This window comes from Hyla sarda, chromosome 2 (assembly GCF_029499605.1).
Source record: "Hyla sarda isolate aHylSar1 chromosome 2, aHylSar1.hap1, whole genome shotgun sequence".
Taxonomy (NCBI): Eukaryota; Metazoa; Chordata; class Amphibia; order Anura; family Hylidae; genus Hyla; species Hyla sarda.
The window spans coordinates 307,720,280-307,741,800 of record NC_079190.1 but is presented as its reverse complement, the minus strand read 5'-3'; the positions used below and the strand labels follow the sequence as shown (position 1 = coordinate 307,741,800).

General features: G+C 41.4%; 1 protein-coding gene across 5 annotated transcripts in view; it reads left to right on the top strand.

Annotated features, from left to right (window-relative positions):
* The window catches only part of ILRUN (inflammation and lipid regulator with UBA-like and NBR1-like domains), a 168,496-nt gene extending 147,969 nt beyond the window's left edge, over nucleotides 1-20,527 (top strand). For 3 of the 5 annotated variants that reach the window (XM_056557655.1, XM_056557658.1, XM_056557653.1), the window contains one exon: nucleotides 410-3,181. In XM_056557655.1, the coding sequence (XP_056413630.1) occupies nucleotides 410-445 (36 nt within the window). In that variant the 3' untranslated portion in view covers nucleotides 446-3,181. Of the gene's footprint in view, nucleotides 1-409; nucleotides 3,182-20,411 lie in introns of those variants that run through there. The other 2 variants (XM_056557654.1, XM_056557657.1) reach the window with 2 other exon arrangements.
* Nucleotides 20,528-21,521: the final 994 nt, after the last annotated feature.

Genomic DNA, 21,521 nt, shown 5'->3' with positions numbered 1-21,521 from the left:
TGCGCTGCGGGAGGCGATCCACCCCACTAGCCCACCAGGGAGTATTAACATGTCCCTTTAGACACCGCTGTCAGATTTGACAGCGGCGATCGAAAGGTTTAAATAGCCAGCCACAGCGATCTGGATCACCGCATGCTGGCTATTAGCGGTGTCCCCCAGCTACTGAAAATAGCTGGGGGCTGCAGAGTACGTAGCAGGCTTGAGTCAGGAGCACACTTCATACTCCCCTGTGAGTGCCGTTGTGCTTGTCAGGGGCTTTCAGGTCCAATCTTGCTTGCCCCAAGGACTGCATGTCCGGGCGTCGGGCAATACAAATTCCACATCCCTGAGTTTTAACCTGAAGAGTCACCTGAAATGACAGATATGCTTTAAATATTGTAAATATTCTTTATTTTTTTTTTTCCTGCAGGGTGTGCACGGGCCTTACCCCTTTGGAGATTCCTAAAAGAAGCTTTATTTTTCTCCAATGCCTTTTTGTCCTTTTTCCACTTCCTGAAATAGGACCTCTTCTGCAAGATACCTACTGAAGATATGTGGATAGTGGCATGAGTGACCTAGTGAATTTGATTCCAGGTGCTGCCTTTCTTTCTCCTTCTGAAGAGGGTCGTTTTGTTTTGTTGCACAAATGTTACACACCAACCAAGAACAAATTGGAAGAATTATTTAAAATTCAGGTGCAAGAGATCAACTTGTATAATTCTAAATGAATTGTTTCTACTTGTTAATGCAAAGCTACCAAGAATTTGATCATTTTAATACAGAAGTTGAGTTTTAGCACTTGAAAGTCATTTAGCTAGCAAGACGATGCATAATTGTTACTAGTAGCACTAGTGTAAATGGTAAGATGGTCTCTATTTCTTAAAGTGCTATATTGCAATTATTGCTAATAGCCCTGAGTTTCTGACAGCTTTTGGTGGCAGAGCGTTTGTAAAGGAACATTTTATTGAAATTGTGTTGTGCATTTTTTTCTCTCCTTTTTATTGGAGGGTTTGCCAATGTTCATGCAGGTAGTGTTTCCTTTGCTATGCTCCATATTTAAAAACATGAGTAAATAAATGTTATATCACTTTGCTAAATAAGAAGGCTTTACGCTTTCAGTTTTATGGAAGTTGCCATAAAATCCACTGCTTTGTAGCGATCCTTTCATGTTGTACAGAGATTCATAGGCCATAGCACAGGAAATATTTGTAAGCTTCAGTTAAAGGGTTACTCCGCTCCCCAGCATCCGGAACTCAATGTTTCGAAAGCTGGGTGCGGGCTTCCGTGTTCACGCCACCCCCTCGTGATGTCACGCCCCCTCAATGAAAGTCTATGGGAAGGGGGCGCGACAGCCGTCACACCCCTTAAATAGACTTGCATTGAGGGGGCGGGAAGTGACATCACGAGGGGGCGGGCCTGAACACGGAAGCCCACACCCAGCATGCGGAACATTGAGTTCCGGATGCTGGGGAAAGGATTAACCCTTTAAGCTTTGAAGCTTACAAGTTTACGTTTGCAAACTCTGTTTACTAGAGCGAGGGGGGAGTTGTAAAACTTGTTGTTTTGTTGGCTTTATTAAAACACATTTTTTAAGACAGATCACCATTTTTTTATTTATTTTTTTGGTGTGGCCACCTTCTCTTGTACCCCACATTTAAAGGAAAACTGACTGCAAGTTAGGGCATCCCAACATGCTGATATACACTAATAGGGGCGCCTCCATATATATGTAATATTACTTTTAATCATGTGCAAATAAGGCAGTTCAATACACCTACTCAAGAGTACATTGACCTCACTAAAGGCAATTGCATTGCTAGAGGAGTGGGCTGATGGCCATATCTGTGCACTCAGGTGAATCAGGGGCATTCTTGTACCCCGAACAGCCTCATTTTCATATCAATAGAACTGTAATTACAGGTATATGGGGCACTATATTAAAGGTACTATAATTCATGTGGTAATGACTTATGGTCGATCAGCAGGTTAGCATGTCGTAACCTGCTATCAGATTTCCTCCTTTTTAAATTATTTGAATACCAAAAAATAACGTACCCAAAATGGTCTTTTGGGGGCATAGAATTTCGGAAACAGTATTTGCTTTGCCTTGTAGAAGCATCCACAGGGGCTATTACTGCACGTTCATATCAGACTCTTGTTAATTATTCTGAACTCTAAATAAATAGTTTTACACTGTTAAAAACTTTGATTTAGTAATGAGAGAACCCTTTTATAGGAGGATTGTTAAAGGAAATATTTTACATACAACATTGTGTGTTTTTGAATCACTGTTTAGGGTTTGTGTCAGGCTCTTTGTGAACATATTTTTGTCCACATATAGGTAGAAATGATAGTTGCGGCTGCACTTTTTTTTTTTTTATAACGTCATCTGAAGTTTAGAACTGCCATCATAAGAATTTAAAGAGCTTATCCAGTTGGGGGGGGGGGGGGGGGGGGTCATGGTCCTAACTGTGCCCATTTAACCTCTACGTCCCTATAGCGCTTCCCTGGTGCCACCAGTGTCCTCCTTTATTCCCTTGGTTTGATTTCTGAGCTTCAGTGTGACGTGTATGTCATACTGCCACTGCCACGCTGCAGCACAGGAAGACTCACACTGAGGGACAGGAGCAGGACACTGGAGGCACCACTAAAAATAAGTAGAATTATTTATTTATTTTTTTTACATCCCACACAATGGGCATAGTAGATAACTATGATAACTAGATAACCACCACTGGATAACCCCTTCACATCCGAAGACCAGTTCAAATTCTCTTTAAGCATGTTAGGTTTTTTTCACCCTTGTGCTCAATTTGATTTAAATGTACCCCCATAATATTTTAAAGGTTCAGAAGCAGATACTTTTTGTAGTGTTGAGAACTCTAGCTTAAGGTTTTATTGTAGGAACGTGCTTTCAAGTCATATATCCGAAGAGAAAATATATATAAATATCTATAAACAGATATAATTTTTGGCATAAAAAAAGCTCCTTGTTTGTTGTATTTTTTTATGGTGTGAGCGTTTAGTAGTTAGGGTGTGTGCTCAGGGTAAGAGATGCATGAGACGAGTGTGCAGAGTGCTTGGATTTTTGGGGGGTTGGGTTGAAATGCTTGGAAAAACTGAAAAAAAAATCTGAAAATAAATGAGGATTTTCCCTTATTGTTTAAAGAAAATTTCTATCAATAAATGAACGTTAAAAATATTTAGCATTGTACTTTTTTTTTAACTATTTTTGTGTTCTGTATATGAAAAATACATTAGAATATAATGTGTTTTAGTGTGTGTTGTGTCCATTTATGGGGCAAATAGAGAATATTGGGAGAGGAAAAAAAAAAAAAAGAGGGGCGCTGCTCACTCGTAACGTATATTATAAGGTGCTACCTCCACCACACCAAAGTGCTATACTGCACAATTCTGATGAAGAGAGAGTCTGTGTGTGTATAGGTATGGCTGCTGCACTCTGACCAAGACCCAAACTCCTGAGTGGAGTTGGTAAACAAATAGTGGAATACCAACAAGAAATTGGTCTAGGAGGTGCTGCACATAAACTTGGCGTAATAAAAGACCCTGGTCAGCACAGGACTACGTATATTTTATTTCAGTAAGGATGCTGTGTTTCGGCCCTAAACTTGTGCCTTCCTGAGGTACAAAAACTGTACTATAAACAAAAAGATATGGACAATTTTATATGCTGTGGAGTAAAAATACAATATAGTATAGCACTGTAAAAAATTATGTATATAAAATATATATAGCAAAATATGGAACATAAAGTACAAACATTATGGGCAGAAATATAGCTTAGATATATCAGCTAAAATCATATATAAATGTACATAGAACTAAATAGAAATGGCAATCCTTAAAAAGTTTCATCCGATATGTATTTGGAAATTATTTTCATAGCATTAAAGGAGATACCCAGTGCTGAAAAACGTATCCCCCTATCCTAAGGATAGGGTATAAGTTTCAGATTACAGGGGGGTCTGATCACTGGGGCCCCCCTGCGATCTCCTGTACGGGACCTCGGCAGCCCGCGGGAGGGGGGTGTGTTGACCACCCGCACGAAGCGGCGGTTGACACGCCCCCCTTAATACAACTCTATGGCAGAGCCAGAATGCTGCCTTCGGCAATCTACGGCTCTGCCATAGATAGCGATCTATTGAGGGGACGTGTCAGCCGCCGCTTCATGTGGTGGTCGACACCTGCTATCTGGCCAGCGAGCTTGGGCCCCATACAGGAGATCGTGGGGGGATCCAGCAGTCCAACCCCCTGCGATCTGAAACTTATCCCCTATCCTTAGGATGGGGAAAAGTTTTTCAGCACTGGACTACCCCTTTAAAGTTACCCAAAATAAATAAATTCTTATATGAAATCTGAACATCATGTGCTGGGTTAATATGTTAAAGTTCCTAGAATTTTGGGATCAGGGAGGTAACAACTTTTTAAAAATAATGCAGATTGTAAAACTTTTATATTACTTGAGAACCTGTAATAGAAATTGTGGCATAGATAAAGTAATCAGAAAATAAAAGAATAAAACTTACCCCCAAACAGTGGATTTTATTACGCCAAGTTTATGTGCAGCGCCTCCTAGACCAATATTTTATTGTATTCCACTATTTGTTTACCAACTACACCCAGGAGTTTGGGTCTTGGTCAGTGCAAGAGCCATACCTATACACACAGACTTTCTCGTCAACAGAATTGTGCTCTAAGTTGCTACATCTCGGCAGGTCAGTATATCACTTTGGTGTGGTGGAGGTAGCGCACCTTATGATATGTTACAAGGGAGCGCCCCCTGTTTTTTTTTTGTTTTGTTTTTTCTCCTATCCCATTACTCTGTAGCTGAGCCACCAACCAACCGGCAGTGGCATCCCCCACAACTGAGACTACACCAACATGGAATATATATCATCAAGATTCTCCAAAAGGGACAAATTAGTCCAGCTGTATACCAGCAACTTCACCTACACCCCACCAGACAACAAGTATTTGCCAACTATCAAGGAAACAGAGCAAATACACTAGCTGGTTCATACCCTGGAAGACAGTATCAAGATGGTGGATAGTAGAGATGAGCGAACTTAAAGTAAATTCGATTCGTTATGAACTTGTCGGCTCGGCAGTTGATGACTTTTCCTGCATAAATTAGTTCAGCTTTCAGGTGCTCTGGTGGGCTGGAAAAGGTGGATACAGTCCTAGGAGACTCTTTCCTAGGAATGTTTCCACCTTTTCCAGCCCACCGGAGCACCTGAAGGCTGAACTAATTTACGCAGGATAAGTCATCAACTGCCGAGCCAAGAAGTTTGTGACAAATCGAATTTACTGTAAGTTCGCTCATCTCTAGTGGATAGCTTCGGATATGATCATATCTTCTTAAGGATCTATCAGAATGAGAAGATCACACCTCGGGGTCAGAGACTTCCCTTTATGTCCACATTCCCAAAAGATCTAGAGTTTCCTGCAGATCGGAAAAAGATCCGGAACAAAGACCATAACCAAGAGCAGCCTACAAGAGACTTCCCAAATGAGACTACAAATAAACAAGGACCCACAATAAACACACAATTGACTGTGAACCAGTCATACATTTACAGAAAAATCCCACCAAAATAAATGCTTACAAAATGTGAGGCCTTAAACTCAAACTTTCCTAAGAGAAAGAAAACGGACACCCATTCTAACAATAAAAAAGACAAGGCACTTACTGGGAAGGAACAAAGAAATAGGAGAATTACAACAAACAGAGAAACCCAACACCTTGTCCAATCCACATACCACTCCTCAACAGACAGCACAGTCTACAACATCAGTAGACCCTGTATTCTCTGAAGCTCTACAAGATACCATCTTTTCGGTCTACAACCATTCTCCACCAAACACAGGTACAGGAACATTTGGGATCTCCATTTGACCCCTACAATAATGAGGATATTACAATCATGCCAATTATGTGGAACTCCATGGAGTGGCATCTACCGGTCATCCACTCCCCTGCAGAACTGGTCTCAACCTTAAGCATCTCCTCCCATCTCCTCTTCAGCATCTTTTTTAGATTTCCTCCCTCCAAGACCCCCTCCACCTCTCACACTAGAAACCAGGACACCACAAGGGAACAAAACTAAAGGGGTATTCCAGGATTTTTTTTTACTTGGCAATGGTATAGGGGCTGTAAAGTTAATGTAGTTCATAATATAGTGTCTGTACCTGTGTGTGACGGTTTTCTCACAATTCTTCTGTAATTTTCACCCCACTATTTATTTTTAACAGCATACAAAATGACTGTTGTCTCGTATTTTTCCCAGCTTGCAATGCGGCTGAAACCTGACTCACTAGTCAGCTGATGACAGCGAGCCTGTGTGCTTCAATGGGTGGAGGGATCGCTTGGTGGGAGAGAGATCAACTGCAACTAACGCAACAGCTGTATGCACTCTTTTGTTTCAATGGGTGGGGTGGCTGATGTGTGGGAGGGAGGAAAATGGAATTGTGGGATTTGTAGTCAAAAAAAGAAAAGTCAAACAGGAAATACAGGTTCACAAAAAGCTAGCCACAGTGTTATGGTTATCTCACAACATAGCTATTTAGCCCCAAGATAAGCGCAGATCCTTCCTAAGCTTGTCCATTACTACATGCCAGGTACGTACTAAAATCACCTTATGGTGGATAACCCCTTTAAGTATTTCCAACAGACAGCAGGGGAAATACCACTACTCAAAACATCCATAAAAATAAAAGGAAGACCAGAGGATGCAGAGGAGGGGAAAAAAAGGAACAAGCACCCCAAAACACCAGACACAAACCCTAAAAATAAACACAGAATTAATCAAAAATGTCAACCTCTCTACATACCTTCTTTCTCAAGCAGAACACTCACTCCTTGCAAAAGGTTTATTCTTCTGCCCCACTCAGTCAGCAAACGACTGACTTATTCGTAGACCTTAACGCCTTTGCCTGGAAACTGACACTCAAAAGACAAAGACATATCTACACCCCTAATACTGGAAGAACCCCAAAATCTCTCTATCCACTTTATCCTCATCACCATAAAGGCCACCACCTTCATACATTTCACAGTCTTGTACTGGAAGAACTGACAATCTTACCAGCTACAGCCTCACATCTCCTTAAAACTAACAATCTCACAAAAGAAAAATATTGAGCATTAAAATCACTAAAGGAGAATCGTGACCTGGTGATTCGGGGTGCTGATAAGGGAGGAGGGGTAGTTATCCAGAATAAGATTACCCCAAAGAAACCGAGCGAATCTGATCAGACACCTGTTACTACACAAAATATATTTAAAAAAAAATCCATCTAAAGCTTATATTGGAGACTAGACTCAACTTCTTTCAACAGCTTACACTGAAGGCATCCTTAATGAGAAACAATTTCTCACCGTCACACACTTTTTTTTATTTATGTTTCAAAACATATTACAATTAACAACACAAGAAAACAAAATAAACAATGACATAATAATACAAACACAAACTAACCTATACCCCCCACTTTCTTCTTTATCCAACTTAAATGCCAAAGCCAGCTCAGGGGTATCCAAAAATAAATGCCACCTAATTAACTAAACTTACTTATAATGCGCTAGATACATCTCTGTCTTAGGTATACTCTAACACCTCTCCTTAAGCCTTACCCTCCAGCCCACCCTCCCCTTCATCCTTCCTCCCTCCCAGCTCCACTCTTCTCCCCCATCCAACCCCCTTCCCCTACACCTCCTGTAACACTGTCTCGTAATCCTTAGACTCCTGAAAAAGTACCCAATTCCGCCAGGTACAAAAAAAACTCTACATTGGAGTTATGTCGCACCGATCTCATATCTTCCATTAACATTACCTCGTTAATTTTAGTGAACCACAATTTCAGATTTGGAACCCTTTCCTGTCTCCAAAACAAAGGAATACAATTCCTAGCTGTCATTACTAAAAAACCTAGCAAAGAGTTTTTATATAATTTTATAGGCACCTCATATGCTGCAGGGAAAAAAAAAGCCGGTGTAAATGGGACTCCCTTACCCATAATTTTCTCAATGATATCATGCACATTTTCCCAGTAATCTCTTAATTTTGGACATGACCAAAAAATTTGTAAGATAGTTCCCTCTGAATGACCACATCTCCAGCATTTTAACTCGAAATCCTCCCGATTCTTTTTCCCACATATCGTGGGGACTCTATACCAGAGCGTAAGAAGTTTATAATTTGCCTCTTGTAAGCGTGCATTAACGGAAGATAAATGCACCAGAGTAAAAATCTTACCCCATTGTTCCTCTGATAATTGCAGCTCCAGGTCTCTTCCCACTTACTTACGAACCCGGGATAACTCTCCTATGCTCTCCAACCAAATTCTATAAATCTTGGAAAGGGTATGTTGCTTGAGTTCACTTGAACTACAAAGGTGCTCAAATTTTGTTAGTTCATCTGCGTAAAAAGAGGGTTTAGGCATTCGACTAAGAAAATGTTTCAATTGGAGATTTCTCCAAAATCCCATTGAACCCTGATCTAACGCTCCTGCCTCCACCTCCCAACTCTCTTGGATGCTATCCCCCCCTAAAATGACCCATGATCCTCTAAAATGATCCTCTAAAGAATGGATCCTCTATACCCGGGGGGAAAGCTGGATTACCCAGAATTGGTGTCATCAAAGAGTTTTTGGGCAGTAACGTCTTCCTCACCGAGGGATCCTCACATACCGCCATTGTAGCACCAATTATCGGGTGTTCCTTCAGTATTTTTACCTCTGGGGTATGAACCCAAGGGAGGCAGTTCAATGGAATGAGTGTTTATAGCTTGCTCTATCTCTACCCAGAGTTTGAGTTTCTTATGACAGCACCAATCAATCACCCGGGCGAGATGAACTGCTATATAGTACCCTCTTAGCTCTGGGAGACCCCCTCTCTCCTTGCGCCGGCATAGTGTCTCTTTCTTTAACCTCGACTTTTTCCCCCTCCAAACAGTTACTCTGAATAATACCCAATGACTTGAAAAAGGACCTGGGTAATTTCACCGGTACTCATTGAAAAATATACAAAATACGTGGCAAGATAATCATTTTAAATAAGGCACACCTCCCGAACCAGGAATAAAAATGTGTTGCCCACTTTAAACATTTATTTTGAATTTTATTTAATAAGGGTACATAGTTTAATTTGTACAACAGTTGCAGATCAGCAGGAATCCATATTCCTAACACTTTAAGAGCCTGTTGCGCCCACCTAAACTTAGACACCTTGCAAATGCATTACCATCCCGCCGGTGAGAGAGACATTGAGAGCTTCAGACTTATCCCAATTAATTTTAAAATTGGAACGCCTAGGGTAAATTTCAAATTCCTTCATCAGGTTGGGGAGAGTTACCTGTGGCTTAACAATATAAAATGTAAAGTCATCCGCGTACGCTGCCACTTTATGAACTCTTCTCTGAACCTCTAACCCCTCAATGTCTCTATCCCCTCGGACCCTACATAGGAAAGATTCCAAAATTAGAGTGAATATTAAGGGGGACAAGGGACAACCCTGTCTTGTCCCATTTTGGATTTCAAACTCTTCTGATAAGATCCCATTAGTTCTTACTCTGGCGGATGAAGATTGATATAAACCTAAGATCCAGCTCATAAATTTATTTTTCAGACCCAGATACCTCAATGTCTCTTCCATATAAGTCCAGTTCACCCGGTCGAATGCTTTCTCAGCATCAGTCGAAAGCAGCATCAACGGGATCTTCTTTGACCGGGCAAACTGGACAAGATTCAATGTTCCTATAGTATTGTCCCTAGCCACTCTATTTGCCATGAACCCAACTTGATCATATTTCACAATCTCTCCCAGGAGACTCGATAATCTCTTGGCTATAATTTTAGAAAAAAGTTTAAGATCGACAATCAGTAGAGAGATCAGTCTATAGCTAGTACATTGAGAGGCATCCTTCCCTTCTTTTAAGATCACAGTTATGTGAGCCCTTGTTATATCCTTTGGGACCAAGCCTCCATTAGCCATAGAATAAAAGCATTTAAGAAAGTAGGGACACAAAATCTCTTTAAAATTTTTGTAGTACACCAAAGAGAGACCATCCGGGCCTGGTGATTTCCCCTCGGGGGTTTCACTTATTGCTTGATTCAGTTCTTCCAATGATACATCTTTTTCAAAATTTTCTATCCCTAGTTTCGGAAGACCAGAGGCAGCAATATAGTTTTTAATTTTAGTTCTAAACTCGGACCCCCCAACCATCGGATTAGATTTATCTATATTATAGAGCTCTCTATAAAAATCTCTAAATGTCTCCGCAATCTCCAAAGATCTATAAACCAGCTCCTGAGATCTTTTTTTTTTTTTTTTTTGTATCTTTACAATATATGAGCTGGTCCTTTGTGCCTTTGCAGCTGCTGCTAATGCTTAACTTATTTTATTGCTGTATTCATACGTATGACTCTTACAATTCATTATATCTTTTTTCGCCTGCTCTAAGAGTATAAGTCTCAACTCATCCCTTTTCTTTTCTACCTTTACTTTCAACTGCTGATCTATTTTACTCTTATGCGTTAATTCTAAAACTCTCAATTCATCCAAAATTTCTGCCATTTTCTGAATTTTTTTCCTTTTTCAGCCGTGAACCATGCTTAATGAGTATCCCTCTCGCTACGCATTTATGAGCCGCCCAAATTATTCCAGGAGAAATCTCTTCTAGGTCATTCTTACGAAAATACGCCTTCACCTGCTCCTTCAGATCCCTCATTGTTACCTCATCTTGTAGCAAAAGGGGATTTAATTTCCAATCCCATTGTTTAGGACCCATTTCAGGGATCCTCATCTTTAAATTAATTATTGCATGATCTGAAAAAAAAAAACTTTCAATTGAGGCCCCCTGGAACCATTCCAAATCTTTCTGTTTTAATAAAAAAAAATCAATCCTAGAAAATGAATCATGTACCGTTGAATAACATGTATGATCTTTATCTTTTGGATGTGAAATGCGCCAGGGGTCCACAAACCGCAGTTCATGCAATAACGTCTTACAATATTTCAAAGCCGTTGAACTCATATATGTCATCCCTCGTGATGTATCCAAATTTGGCTCCAGTACAAAATTAAAGTCCCCTCCCACAATCAAAATCCCCTCAGAGAAATCCTCCAATTTGTCTAGCACCTGACTCAAAACTGGGCCTTATTTGGAAGATATATGATGCAATAGTCCCCTTGACAAAAATATATCTTCCATTATCTTTACAGGAATCCAAATAAACCCACAGTGTATTTTGGGCAATTAAGTTACTCGTCCCTTTTGATTTAGGATTATCTGTATAGCTATGGTATGCTATTGGGAACTTCCTGTTAGTAAACACAAATTTATGTAAGGATGAATAATGCGTTTCTTGAAGAAATGCAACATTCAATCCCTCTGATCCCAACAGTTTAAGCAACATCGAACGTTTACCCGGGTCCTGTAGCCATCTAACGTTAAGGGAACCCACCACTAATTCCTCTGATTTTCCCCTCCCCGTCTTCCCTACTCTCCAATGTTAACTCTCCCAGGACCCAGCCAAACCAAGAAAAAGGAGAGGGACAAGGACCAGAGAGGGAACACCGAAAAATTAAGAAAGGGAAAAAAAAAAAAACAACTGGCAGTAGCCTTTTCCTCGCCGCACCCAATTAATACTAAAAAGAGAAGAAAAAAAAATCCTAAAAAGTAAATAAATAAATAAAATAAAATTAGGTTTCCCTTTCCAGGGTGGCGAGAGAATAAAAAGAAAAATATATTATTTAGGGGTGTAAAAAAGTCATGTGCGGGCCAGATTCCCACGCTCCAGCACTCCTTCTTTATATCAGTTTAACTGGTAACTCCAGTCTAAACCTTACAAAAGGACATAATAGAAAGTATAGAGGCGAACAAGCCAAAAACATTTCAATGCAAGTTATTTATACACCTAGTATTTACCAACAAAAACACATCCTATCTTATCTCCGCATCTTGCCTCGCTTTCTATCCTCCATTGTTCTCCCTCCTACCACACAACCTTCCAGTAAAAATAAACCCGCGGGTGAAAAACCAAAAAAAATTAAAATAAATAAAATAGAACACCCTCCCCATCCCCACTCCTCAGAGATACCTATCCCACCAATCAAAAAATACCTCTCGTTCTAAGCAACTCGGTCCCCAACCAGAGCAAGTGCCGCCCTTTAATTTTTCGCTTTAACCCCTTCAGCGTCTCTCTGCAGTCTCCGTGGAGGATCCAAGTCCAGCCAGATGAAATGGATGACCCCATCGGTATGTTGCGCCAGCCCCTTTAATTTTCTCCAATAATGGATGTAAGGACAGTCTCATCTGTAGTGTACGTATAGAGAGATCTGAAAATAACCGTACAAATGTCCCTTCATATTCCTTTGGTCTTGCCGATTGCATTATTGCCTCTTTATCCACAAAGCAGTGCAGACAACATATTACACCACCGGGTCTCTGCAAATCCCTCTGCCCAAAACGGGAAACTCTGTGCACCCTGTCTATTAAAAATGTAGCTTCAAGGGGTCTACCAGTTACTATATTAAAAATTTCAGAAACCCGTCTGGGCAAGTCGTCCAAATTTATGTCTTTCTGGAACACTCTTTAACCTGATATTATTCCGTCTTCCTCTATTTTCCCAGTCATCTAATTGCAATGATAACTGTTGAACCTGTTGTAGACTTTTTGTATTTTTTTCCTCCAGGGAGACCACCTTTTCTTTTAGCACTACTGTCTCTAATTCTGTAGCTTTAATACGGGAGGACAGTTGCTCAATGTCAGCTCTAATCTCTCTGACAGCTTTTTGATGTGACATCTCATTATGATTTACAGCGCTCTCTAAATCATTTTTGGATGGGAGTGCCTGAATCGGAGCCAGTATCGTGACATTGTGGAAAATTTTGAAAATGTTGCATTTTTCTAACTTTGAAACTCTCTGCTTGTAAAGAAAATGGACATTCCAAATAAATTATATATTGATTCACAAATACAATATGTCTACTTTATGGTTGCATCATACAGTTGACATGTTTTTACTTTTGGAAGACATCAGAGGGCTTCAAAGTTCAGCAGTTATTTTCCAATTGTTCACATAATTTTCAAAATCGGAATTATTCAGGGACCAGTTCAGTTTTGAAGTGGATTTGAGGGGTCTTCATATTAGAAATACCCCATAAATAACCCCATTATAAAAACGGCACCCCCAAAGTATCCAAAATGACATTCAGTAAGTGTGTTAACCCTTTAGTTGTTTCATAGGAATGGCAGCAAAATGAAGGAGAAAATTCTAAATCTTCATTTTTTACACTCACATGTTCTTGTAGACCCAGTTTTTGAAATTTTACAAGGGGTAAAAGGAGAAAAAGCCCCTCAAAATTTGTAACCCAATTTCTCTGGAGTAAGGAAATACCTCTTAGGTGGATGTCAAGTGCTCTGTGGGTGCACTACAAGGCTCAGTAGGGAAGGAGTGACAATGGGATTTTGGAGAGCAAGTTTTTCTGAAATGGTTTTTGGGTGACATGTCACATTTAGGAAGCCCATATGGTGCCAGAACAGCAACAAAAACTCCAACTATTTTGGAAACTACACCTCTCAAGGAACGTAACAAGGGGTCCAGTGAGCCTTAACACTCCACAGGTGTTTGACGACTTTTCGTTAGTCGGATGTGTAAATGAAAAAAAACATTTTTTCACAAAAATGCTGTTTTTCCCCCAAATTTAAAATTTTTGCAAGGGGTTAGTAGGATAAAATGCCACCCAAAATTTGTAATCCCATCTCTTCTGAGTATGGAAATACCCCATGTGTGGACATCAAGTGCACTGTGGGCGCACTACAATGCTCAGAAGAGAAGGAGTCACATTTGGCTTTTGGAAAGCAAATTTTGCTGAAATGGTTTTTGGGGGCATGTCGCATTTAGGAAGCCCCTATGGTGCCAGAACAGCAAAAAAAAAAAAAACACATGGCATACTATTTTGGAAACTACACCCCTCAAGGAATGTAACAAGGGGTACAATGAGCCTTAACACCCCACAGGTGTTTAGCGGAAATTTGTCAAAGATGGACAGGAAAATGAATAATTTTATTTTTTTTCACTAAAATGCTGATGTTACCCCAAATTTTTCATTTTTCACAAGGGGTAATTGGAGAAAAAGCCTCCCAAAATGTATGGAAATACCCCATATGTGGATGTAAAGTGCTCTACAATGCTCAGAAGAGAAGGAACGCCATTGAGCGTGTGGTCAGAGAATTTGGTTGGAATAGAAGTTGGGGGCCATATGCGTTTACAAAGCCCCCCCCTGGTGCCAGAACAGTGGACCCCCCCACATGTGACCCCATTTTGGAAACTGTACCCCTCACATTTAATAAGTGTACCCTTCACATTTAATAAGGGGTGCAGTGAACATTTATACCCCACTGGCGTTTGACAGATCTTTGGAACAGTGGGCTGTGCAAATGAAAAATGTAATTTTTCATTTTCACGGGTCACAGTTCCAAAAATCTGTCAGACACCTGTGGGGCATAAGTGCTCACTGTACCCCTAATTACATTACATGAGGGGTGTAGTTTCCAAAATGGGGTCACATGTGGGGGGTCCACTGTTCTGGCACTATGGGGGCTTTGTAAACACACATGGCCTTCAATTTCGGACACATTCTCTCTCCAAAATTCCAATGGCGCTCCTCTTCTGAGCATTGTAGTGCACCCGCAGAGCACTTTACATCCACATAGGGGGGTACAAATTTTGGGGGGCTTTTTTCCTATTCTCCCTTGTGAAAATGAAAAATGTAGGGTAACACCAGCATTTTAGTGAGAAAAAAAAATGTCTTTTCATTTTCACATCCAACTTTAACGAAAATTTGTCAAACACCTGTGGGGTGTTAAGGCTCACTATACCCCTTGTTACATTCCGTGAGGAGTGTAGTTTCCAAAATGTGATCACATCTGGGTATTTATTGTTTTGCGTTTGTCAGAACTGCTGTAAAATTAGCCACCCCTGTGCAAATCACCAATTTAGACCTCAAATGTTCATAGTGCGCTCTCACTCCTGAGCCTTGTTGTGCGTCCGCAGATCACTTTACGCCCACATATGGGGTATTTCTGTATTCAGGAGAAATTGCGTTACCAATTTTGGGGTTCTTTTTTTTTCTCCTTTTACAGCTTGTGAAAAGTGTGGGGCAACACCAGCATGTTAGTGTAAAAATAATTTTTTTTTACACTAACATGCTGGTGTAGACCCCAACTTTACCTTTTCATAAGGGGTAAAAGGAGAAAAAGCCCCCCAAAATTTGTAACACAATTTCTCCCGAGTACGGAGATACCCCATATGTGGCCCTAAACTGTTTCCTTGAAATACGATAGGGCTCCGAAGTGAGAGAGCATCATGCGCATTTGAGGCCAAAATTGGGGATTTGAATCCGCCACAAAAATACCCCACGGCAGTGTTTCCCAAACGGTGTCTCCAGCTGTTGCAAAACTACCAGCATGCCTGGACAGTCAGTGGCTGTCCGGCAATACTGGGAGTTGTTGTTTTTCAACAGCACGATGCTCAGTTTTGGATCAGTGCCGTACAAGACGTTTATTTTTTATTTTTATTTTTTTATTGCGGGGAGGGGGGGGGGGGACTGTGTAGGGGTATGTGTAAATGTAGTGTTTTACTTTTTATTTTGTGTAAGTGTAGTGTAGTGTTTTTAGGGTACATTCACACGGTTGGGTTTACAGTGAGTTTGAGCTGGGAGTTTGAGCCGCGGCGGAAAATTTGCCGCATCTCAAACTTGCAGCAGAAAACTTGCTGTAAATCCACCCTAGTGAATGTACCCTGTACATTCACATGGGGGGGCAACCTCCAGTTGTTGCAAAACTACAACTCCCAGCGTGCACTAACAAACCATACATGCTGGGAGTTGTAGTTATGCAACAGCTGGAGGCACATTGGTTGCGAAACACTGAGCGTTTGTTACTTATCTCAGTGTTTCGCAACCATTGTGCATCCAGCTGTTGCAAAACTACAACTCACAGCATGTACAGTCTCTCAGTGCATGCTGGGAGTTGTATTTTTGCAACAGCTGGAGGCACACTGGATGTGAAACACTGAGTTAGGTAACAAACTCTGTTTCACAACCAATGTGTCTCCAGCTGTTGCAAAACTGCAATAATCAGCATGCATTGACAGTCTAAGGGCATGCTGAGTTATAGTTTTGCAACAGCTGGAGGAACACTGCTAAAACTCCCAGCATGCCCTTTGGTAGTCTGTGCATGCTGGGAGTTGTAGTTATGCAACAGCTTAATGCATACTTTTTCATAGAAAAAATGTGCCTCCAGCTGTTGCAAAACTACAACCCCCAGCCTGCACAGACTACCAAAGGGCATGCTGGGAGTTGTAGTTAGAACTACAGCTGTTGCAAAACTACAACTCCCAGCATGCCCTTTGGCTGTGCATGCTGGGAGTTGTTGCTAAGCCGGAAGTGAACAGGTCTCACCTCCTGCTGTATCCCGCCCAGCAGGTCCGTGATTTTTCGGTCGTTCCGTGCCTCCTCACTCCTGCTGGATATGGGTGAATGGGGCTGTCTCGGACAGCCCCATTCACCCTTTTTTCCGGGTCACCAGAAACCCGATTTGGCCCGGAATAGCGCAAATCGCCGGTCTGAATTGACTGATGATTTGCCGCGATCGCCGACATGTGGGGGTGTCTCTGGACCCCCCTGGGTGATATGCAGGGATGGCTGCTGATGGATATCAGCAGTCATCCCGTTCCGATCACCATGACCGGAGACGCGGTGATCCAGGAAAGCTGCTCTATGCGCTAAGTACTTAGCAGCACCGCACATTTATGGTGCTCATCCTTAAGGGGTTAAATTGCGTTTCCTTCACCCAGATGGGTTAAATGAGTCTATAGAACTCCTAAGCAGTCCTAGTAGTTGATTACCCATTGTCTTTTTCTTTCAGTATAGCCATGTACTTTTTATCCCTCTGTTACACCTTCCCATCCCCTAGGGGAACACCCACCCCTTTCCCTCTTCCCTCAGAGTACCCTCCACATCAGCCTAACCAGATACCCATTATCCTCACAATTTGACCACACTATCTCACATTTCCATCCCCACCCCTCCTTCATTTCTCCATCCATCCATTTTATCTCATCCAATTCTCTTATCCAGATATCCATCCAGCCCCTATTCACATCTCCCTATCCTTTCTTACAACACTATTATTTTCTCACATCCTAAAATACATATATTATGCGTCCTTCCATTCCATATCCCTCCCCCGACACACTCCTCGCACTTATATCCTTAACCTTATTCCCCCATCCATCTGCTTTATCCCATCTTAATTTCTCATCCAGATATCCATCCAGCCCCCTCTCATATCTTCCAATCATATCTTATACATTATTTTCCCACATCCTATATTCCAAATACAACGCCTCTTTCCATCCCATCTCCCCCTTCTGACACACTCCTTGCGCTTATATCAATAATACCTTATATACTCATACCCCCTTCTATACACTATCAGTAATGCATCTATCCCATCTTCTCAGACTTTTTTTTTTCTATTTGCCACTTTTTCCTGCTCCCTATCATCCACTCACACCTCCATCATCCATCTTCAGTCATTTCCCACACTATCTTCCACTCTAGGAGTGCCGTTGACCGCCTCCCCAAACAGACACATGCACAACTAGCGTCATAGGTTACCTTGACTACCCACCAAGCCAAAAGTGACTTATCGGCAAACGCTGCCTAATTTGCTCCCACTTACCATATATATATATATATATATATATATATATATATATATATATATATATATATATATATTTGATTATAAGCAGAGTTTTTCAGCACGAGTTTTTGTGCTGAAAAAAACCCCCTTGGATTCGAGTGGGAAAAAAAAATCGCTTCAGGCATACTGGTGGGGAGGGAGGGAGGCCGTCCAACTTCGCTCATCTATGCTGCAGGAACTGTACGCATTACGGTGGGGAGGAGGAGCCGGTCCAGGCCGTCCATCTTCATCGGGAGGCCCTCCTCTAAAAAAAAATTAATGAAAAATTTACACTTTCTAGATTTTAAATTTTATGCTCGTACGATATAGTCATGCCCCACCAAATTAATGATTAATTCACATCTATAATATTTTTATATACTTTTTTTTTTTTTTTTTAGAATGTTAGTGTTTATAAGTTTAGCAGCAATTTTCCAGATTTTCGAGAAAATTTCACATCAAATTAAATCAATCGGATTTTTCAGGGACCAGTTTAGTTCTGAAGTGGAATTGAGGGGCCTATATGTTACCCCTTTAAATCACCTCCTTTTAAAAACTGCACCCCTTAATCAGAATGAAATGAAGGAAGTTTATTAACCCTTTAGGCATTTCATGGAAATGAAAGCAAAATGGAGGCGGAATTTATTTTTTGCAGATTTTTCATTGTAATCCATTTTTTTTTCTGTAACACAATAGGTGTTGACAAAGAAATATAACTTAAGATTTATTCCCCGAATTCTGATGTGCTCACATGTGGCCTTTGTCCGCTGTGTTTCTCACACAGGCCTCAGACATGAAGGCATGCTGTGTGGATTTTGGGGCCTCCTTTTAGTTTAGGATATTTTGCTGGCGTCAAAGTTGCCTTGGGCCTTGGGGTGCAAAAAACATTTTTGGGAGACAATCAGGGGTACAACACTGATCGTTTATTTCATTTTTTTTTTTTATGAATTGGTATACATAAAAAAAATACTTTTTTTTTTAAAGCAGTACAATAGATTTTTTTTAAAGCAGTACAATAGAATAAAGAAAACATTTTAAATGTGTTTTTAATTTTCTCACACAAATAATATTTGGGTTTGCCGTACATTTTATGGTAAAATGAGTGTCATTACAAAGTACAATTGGTCACGCCAAAATCAAGCCCTCACATGGTTTTGTGGATAAAATACACTGCTCAAAAAAATAAAGGGAAGACATCACAATGTAACTCCAAATCACACTGTCCACTCAGGAAGCAAGACTGATTGACAATCAATTTCGCATTCAGTTGTGCACATGGAACAGACAATAGGTGGAAATTATATGCAATTAGCAAGACACTCCCCAATAAAAGAAGTGGTTCTTCAGGTGGTGACCACAGACCACTTCTCAGTTCCAATGCTTCCTGGCTGATGTTTTGGTCACTTTTGAATGCTGGCTGTGCTTTCACTCTAGTGGTAGCATGAGACGGAGTCTACAACCCTCACAAGTGGCTCAGGTAGTGCAGCTCATCCAGGATGGCACATCAGTGGGAGCTGTGGAAAGGTTTGCTATGTCAATCAGTGTTGTGTCCAGAGCATGGAGGCTCTACCAGGAAACGTGAAGTAGGGTAACAACCCAACAGCAGGACCACTACCCCTGCCTTTGTGCAAGGCGGTGCACTGCCAGAGCCCTGCAAAATGACCTCCAGCAGGCCACAAATGTGCATGTGTCCACTCAAACGGTCAGAAACAGACTGCATGAGGATGGTATGAGGGCCCAACGTCCACAGGTGGGGGTTGTGCTTACAGCCCAACACCGTGCAGGAGGTTTGGCATTTGCCAGAGAACACCAAGATTGGCAAATTCCCCACTGGCGCCCTGTGCTCTTCACAGATGAAAGCAGGTTCACACTGTGCACATGTGACAGAGTCTGGAGATGCCGTGGAGAACGTTCTGCTGCCTGCAACATCCTCCAGCATGACCAGTTTGGCAGTGGGTCAGTAATGGTTTGGGGTGGCATTTCTTTGAGGGGCTGCACAGCCCTCCATGTGCTTGCCAGAGGTAGCCTGACTGCCATTAGGTACCGAGATGAGATCCTCAGACCCCTTGTGAGACTATATGCTGGTGCGGTTGGCCCTGGGTTCCTCCTAATGCAAGACAATGCTAGACCTCATGTGGCTGGAGTGTGTTAGCAGTTCCTGCAAGAGGACGGCATTGATGCTATGGACTGGCCCGCCTTTTCCACAGACCTGATTGAGCACATCTGGGACATGATGTCTCGCTCCAGCCACCAACGTCACGTTGCACCACAGACTGTCCAGGAGTTGGCAGATGCTTTACTCCGGGTCTGGGAGGACATCCCTCAGTAGACCATCCGTCACCTCATCAGGAGAATGCCCAGGCATTGTAGGGAGGTCATACGGGCACGTGGAGGCCACACACACTACTGAGCCTCATTTTGACTTGTTTTAAGGTCATTACATCATAGTTGGATCAGCCTGTAGTGTGGTTTTCCACTTTGATTTTGAGTTTGACTCCATATCCAAATCTCCATGCGTTGATAAATTTTGATTTCTATTGATAATTTATGTGTGATTTTGTTGTCAGTACATTCAACTATGTAAAGATGAAAGTATTTCATACAATTGTAATAGATGTTTCTATGATTTCCTTCCATGTAAAAAAATGATTCATTTAGGAGGCCCCTTCCCCTCTCTGCTCACAACATCATCTTTGGCCCCTACCATCATCTGAAAAACTTTGAACAAAGACAGCCCGCGAAAAGTCTCAGGAGTGGCATGCCTTACCTCCTAGCAGGGGGTGGGAACTTATGCTAATTACAGAGGTTATATGAATCAGGGGCCTGCTCAATAAAGATCAGAAGTATTCTACCACTGACGGTGTGTGTCTGTGTTATTTACTCCGGTGCTAGCACAGAGATTCAAAGGCCTTATTTTTGTATTTGGAAGGGAGCAGGATACTTACCAGGCTATCTGATTAAATCTATATCAGAATTCGCTTCCAACGGGGGCGCTGGGTTTATGGGATCATCGGCAAGTCGCTGGATACGGAGTCGAAAGATTTAAACAAAGGAGGATGGCATACGGAACTTGATCAACTCCAGGCGTATGGTAGGACATTCTTGTACCTAGCCAAATCTACCCCTGTCTCCCCTTTGTCTTATCTTTCTGCTCTATGACGACTTTCTTGTGACCCATACGAGGCAGGTAATTCTTCTCACCCAGTGTTATTTTACCCTATACCTGTTATTTAAGTAACTATCTGCTACCCGAGTGTGTATGAGGTGTGACTGAGTGAATAAGTGGAATTGGGACTGTTCATTGGGGAGTTGCGTTGCGGAGTACATTGTCGTAATTAATCATTGGGATGTTTTAGCATCATCAGAATGGTTAGGACAGAGTCATAAATAGATAAGTGATCTAGGATGGATATGGTGCTGGTTGCCTGGTCATAATTAGAGCTTATTTAGGACTGGTTGTACAAGGGATTTTCCCAGCAATAGCAGATTCCTGGAACTTGTCCCATTGCAACTGATAAAATATGTGATATGTATCTTGTATTGCGTGTGTCTGATGTCCATGGATTAATGTTAAGCTAGCTAATGTATTACTAGATCTAGTTCAAAAGTGTTTGTTGATTGAATTCTACTGTGTTAGTGTTTTAAAAGCTGGTAAAAAGGAGATAAAAAGCAACAGAAGGTGTGCACCTAGTTAGGACCGTCTAAATAGATGGTACAAAGTAAAGGCAAAGTGGGTCCTTACCCTTGGGTTTTGCGCTTAGAGCACAA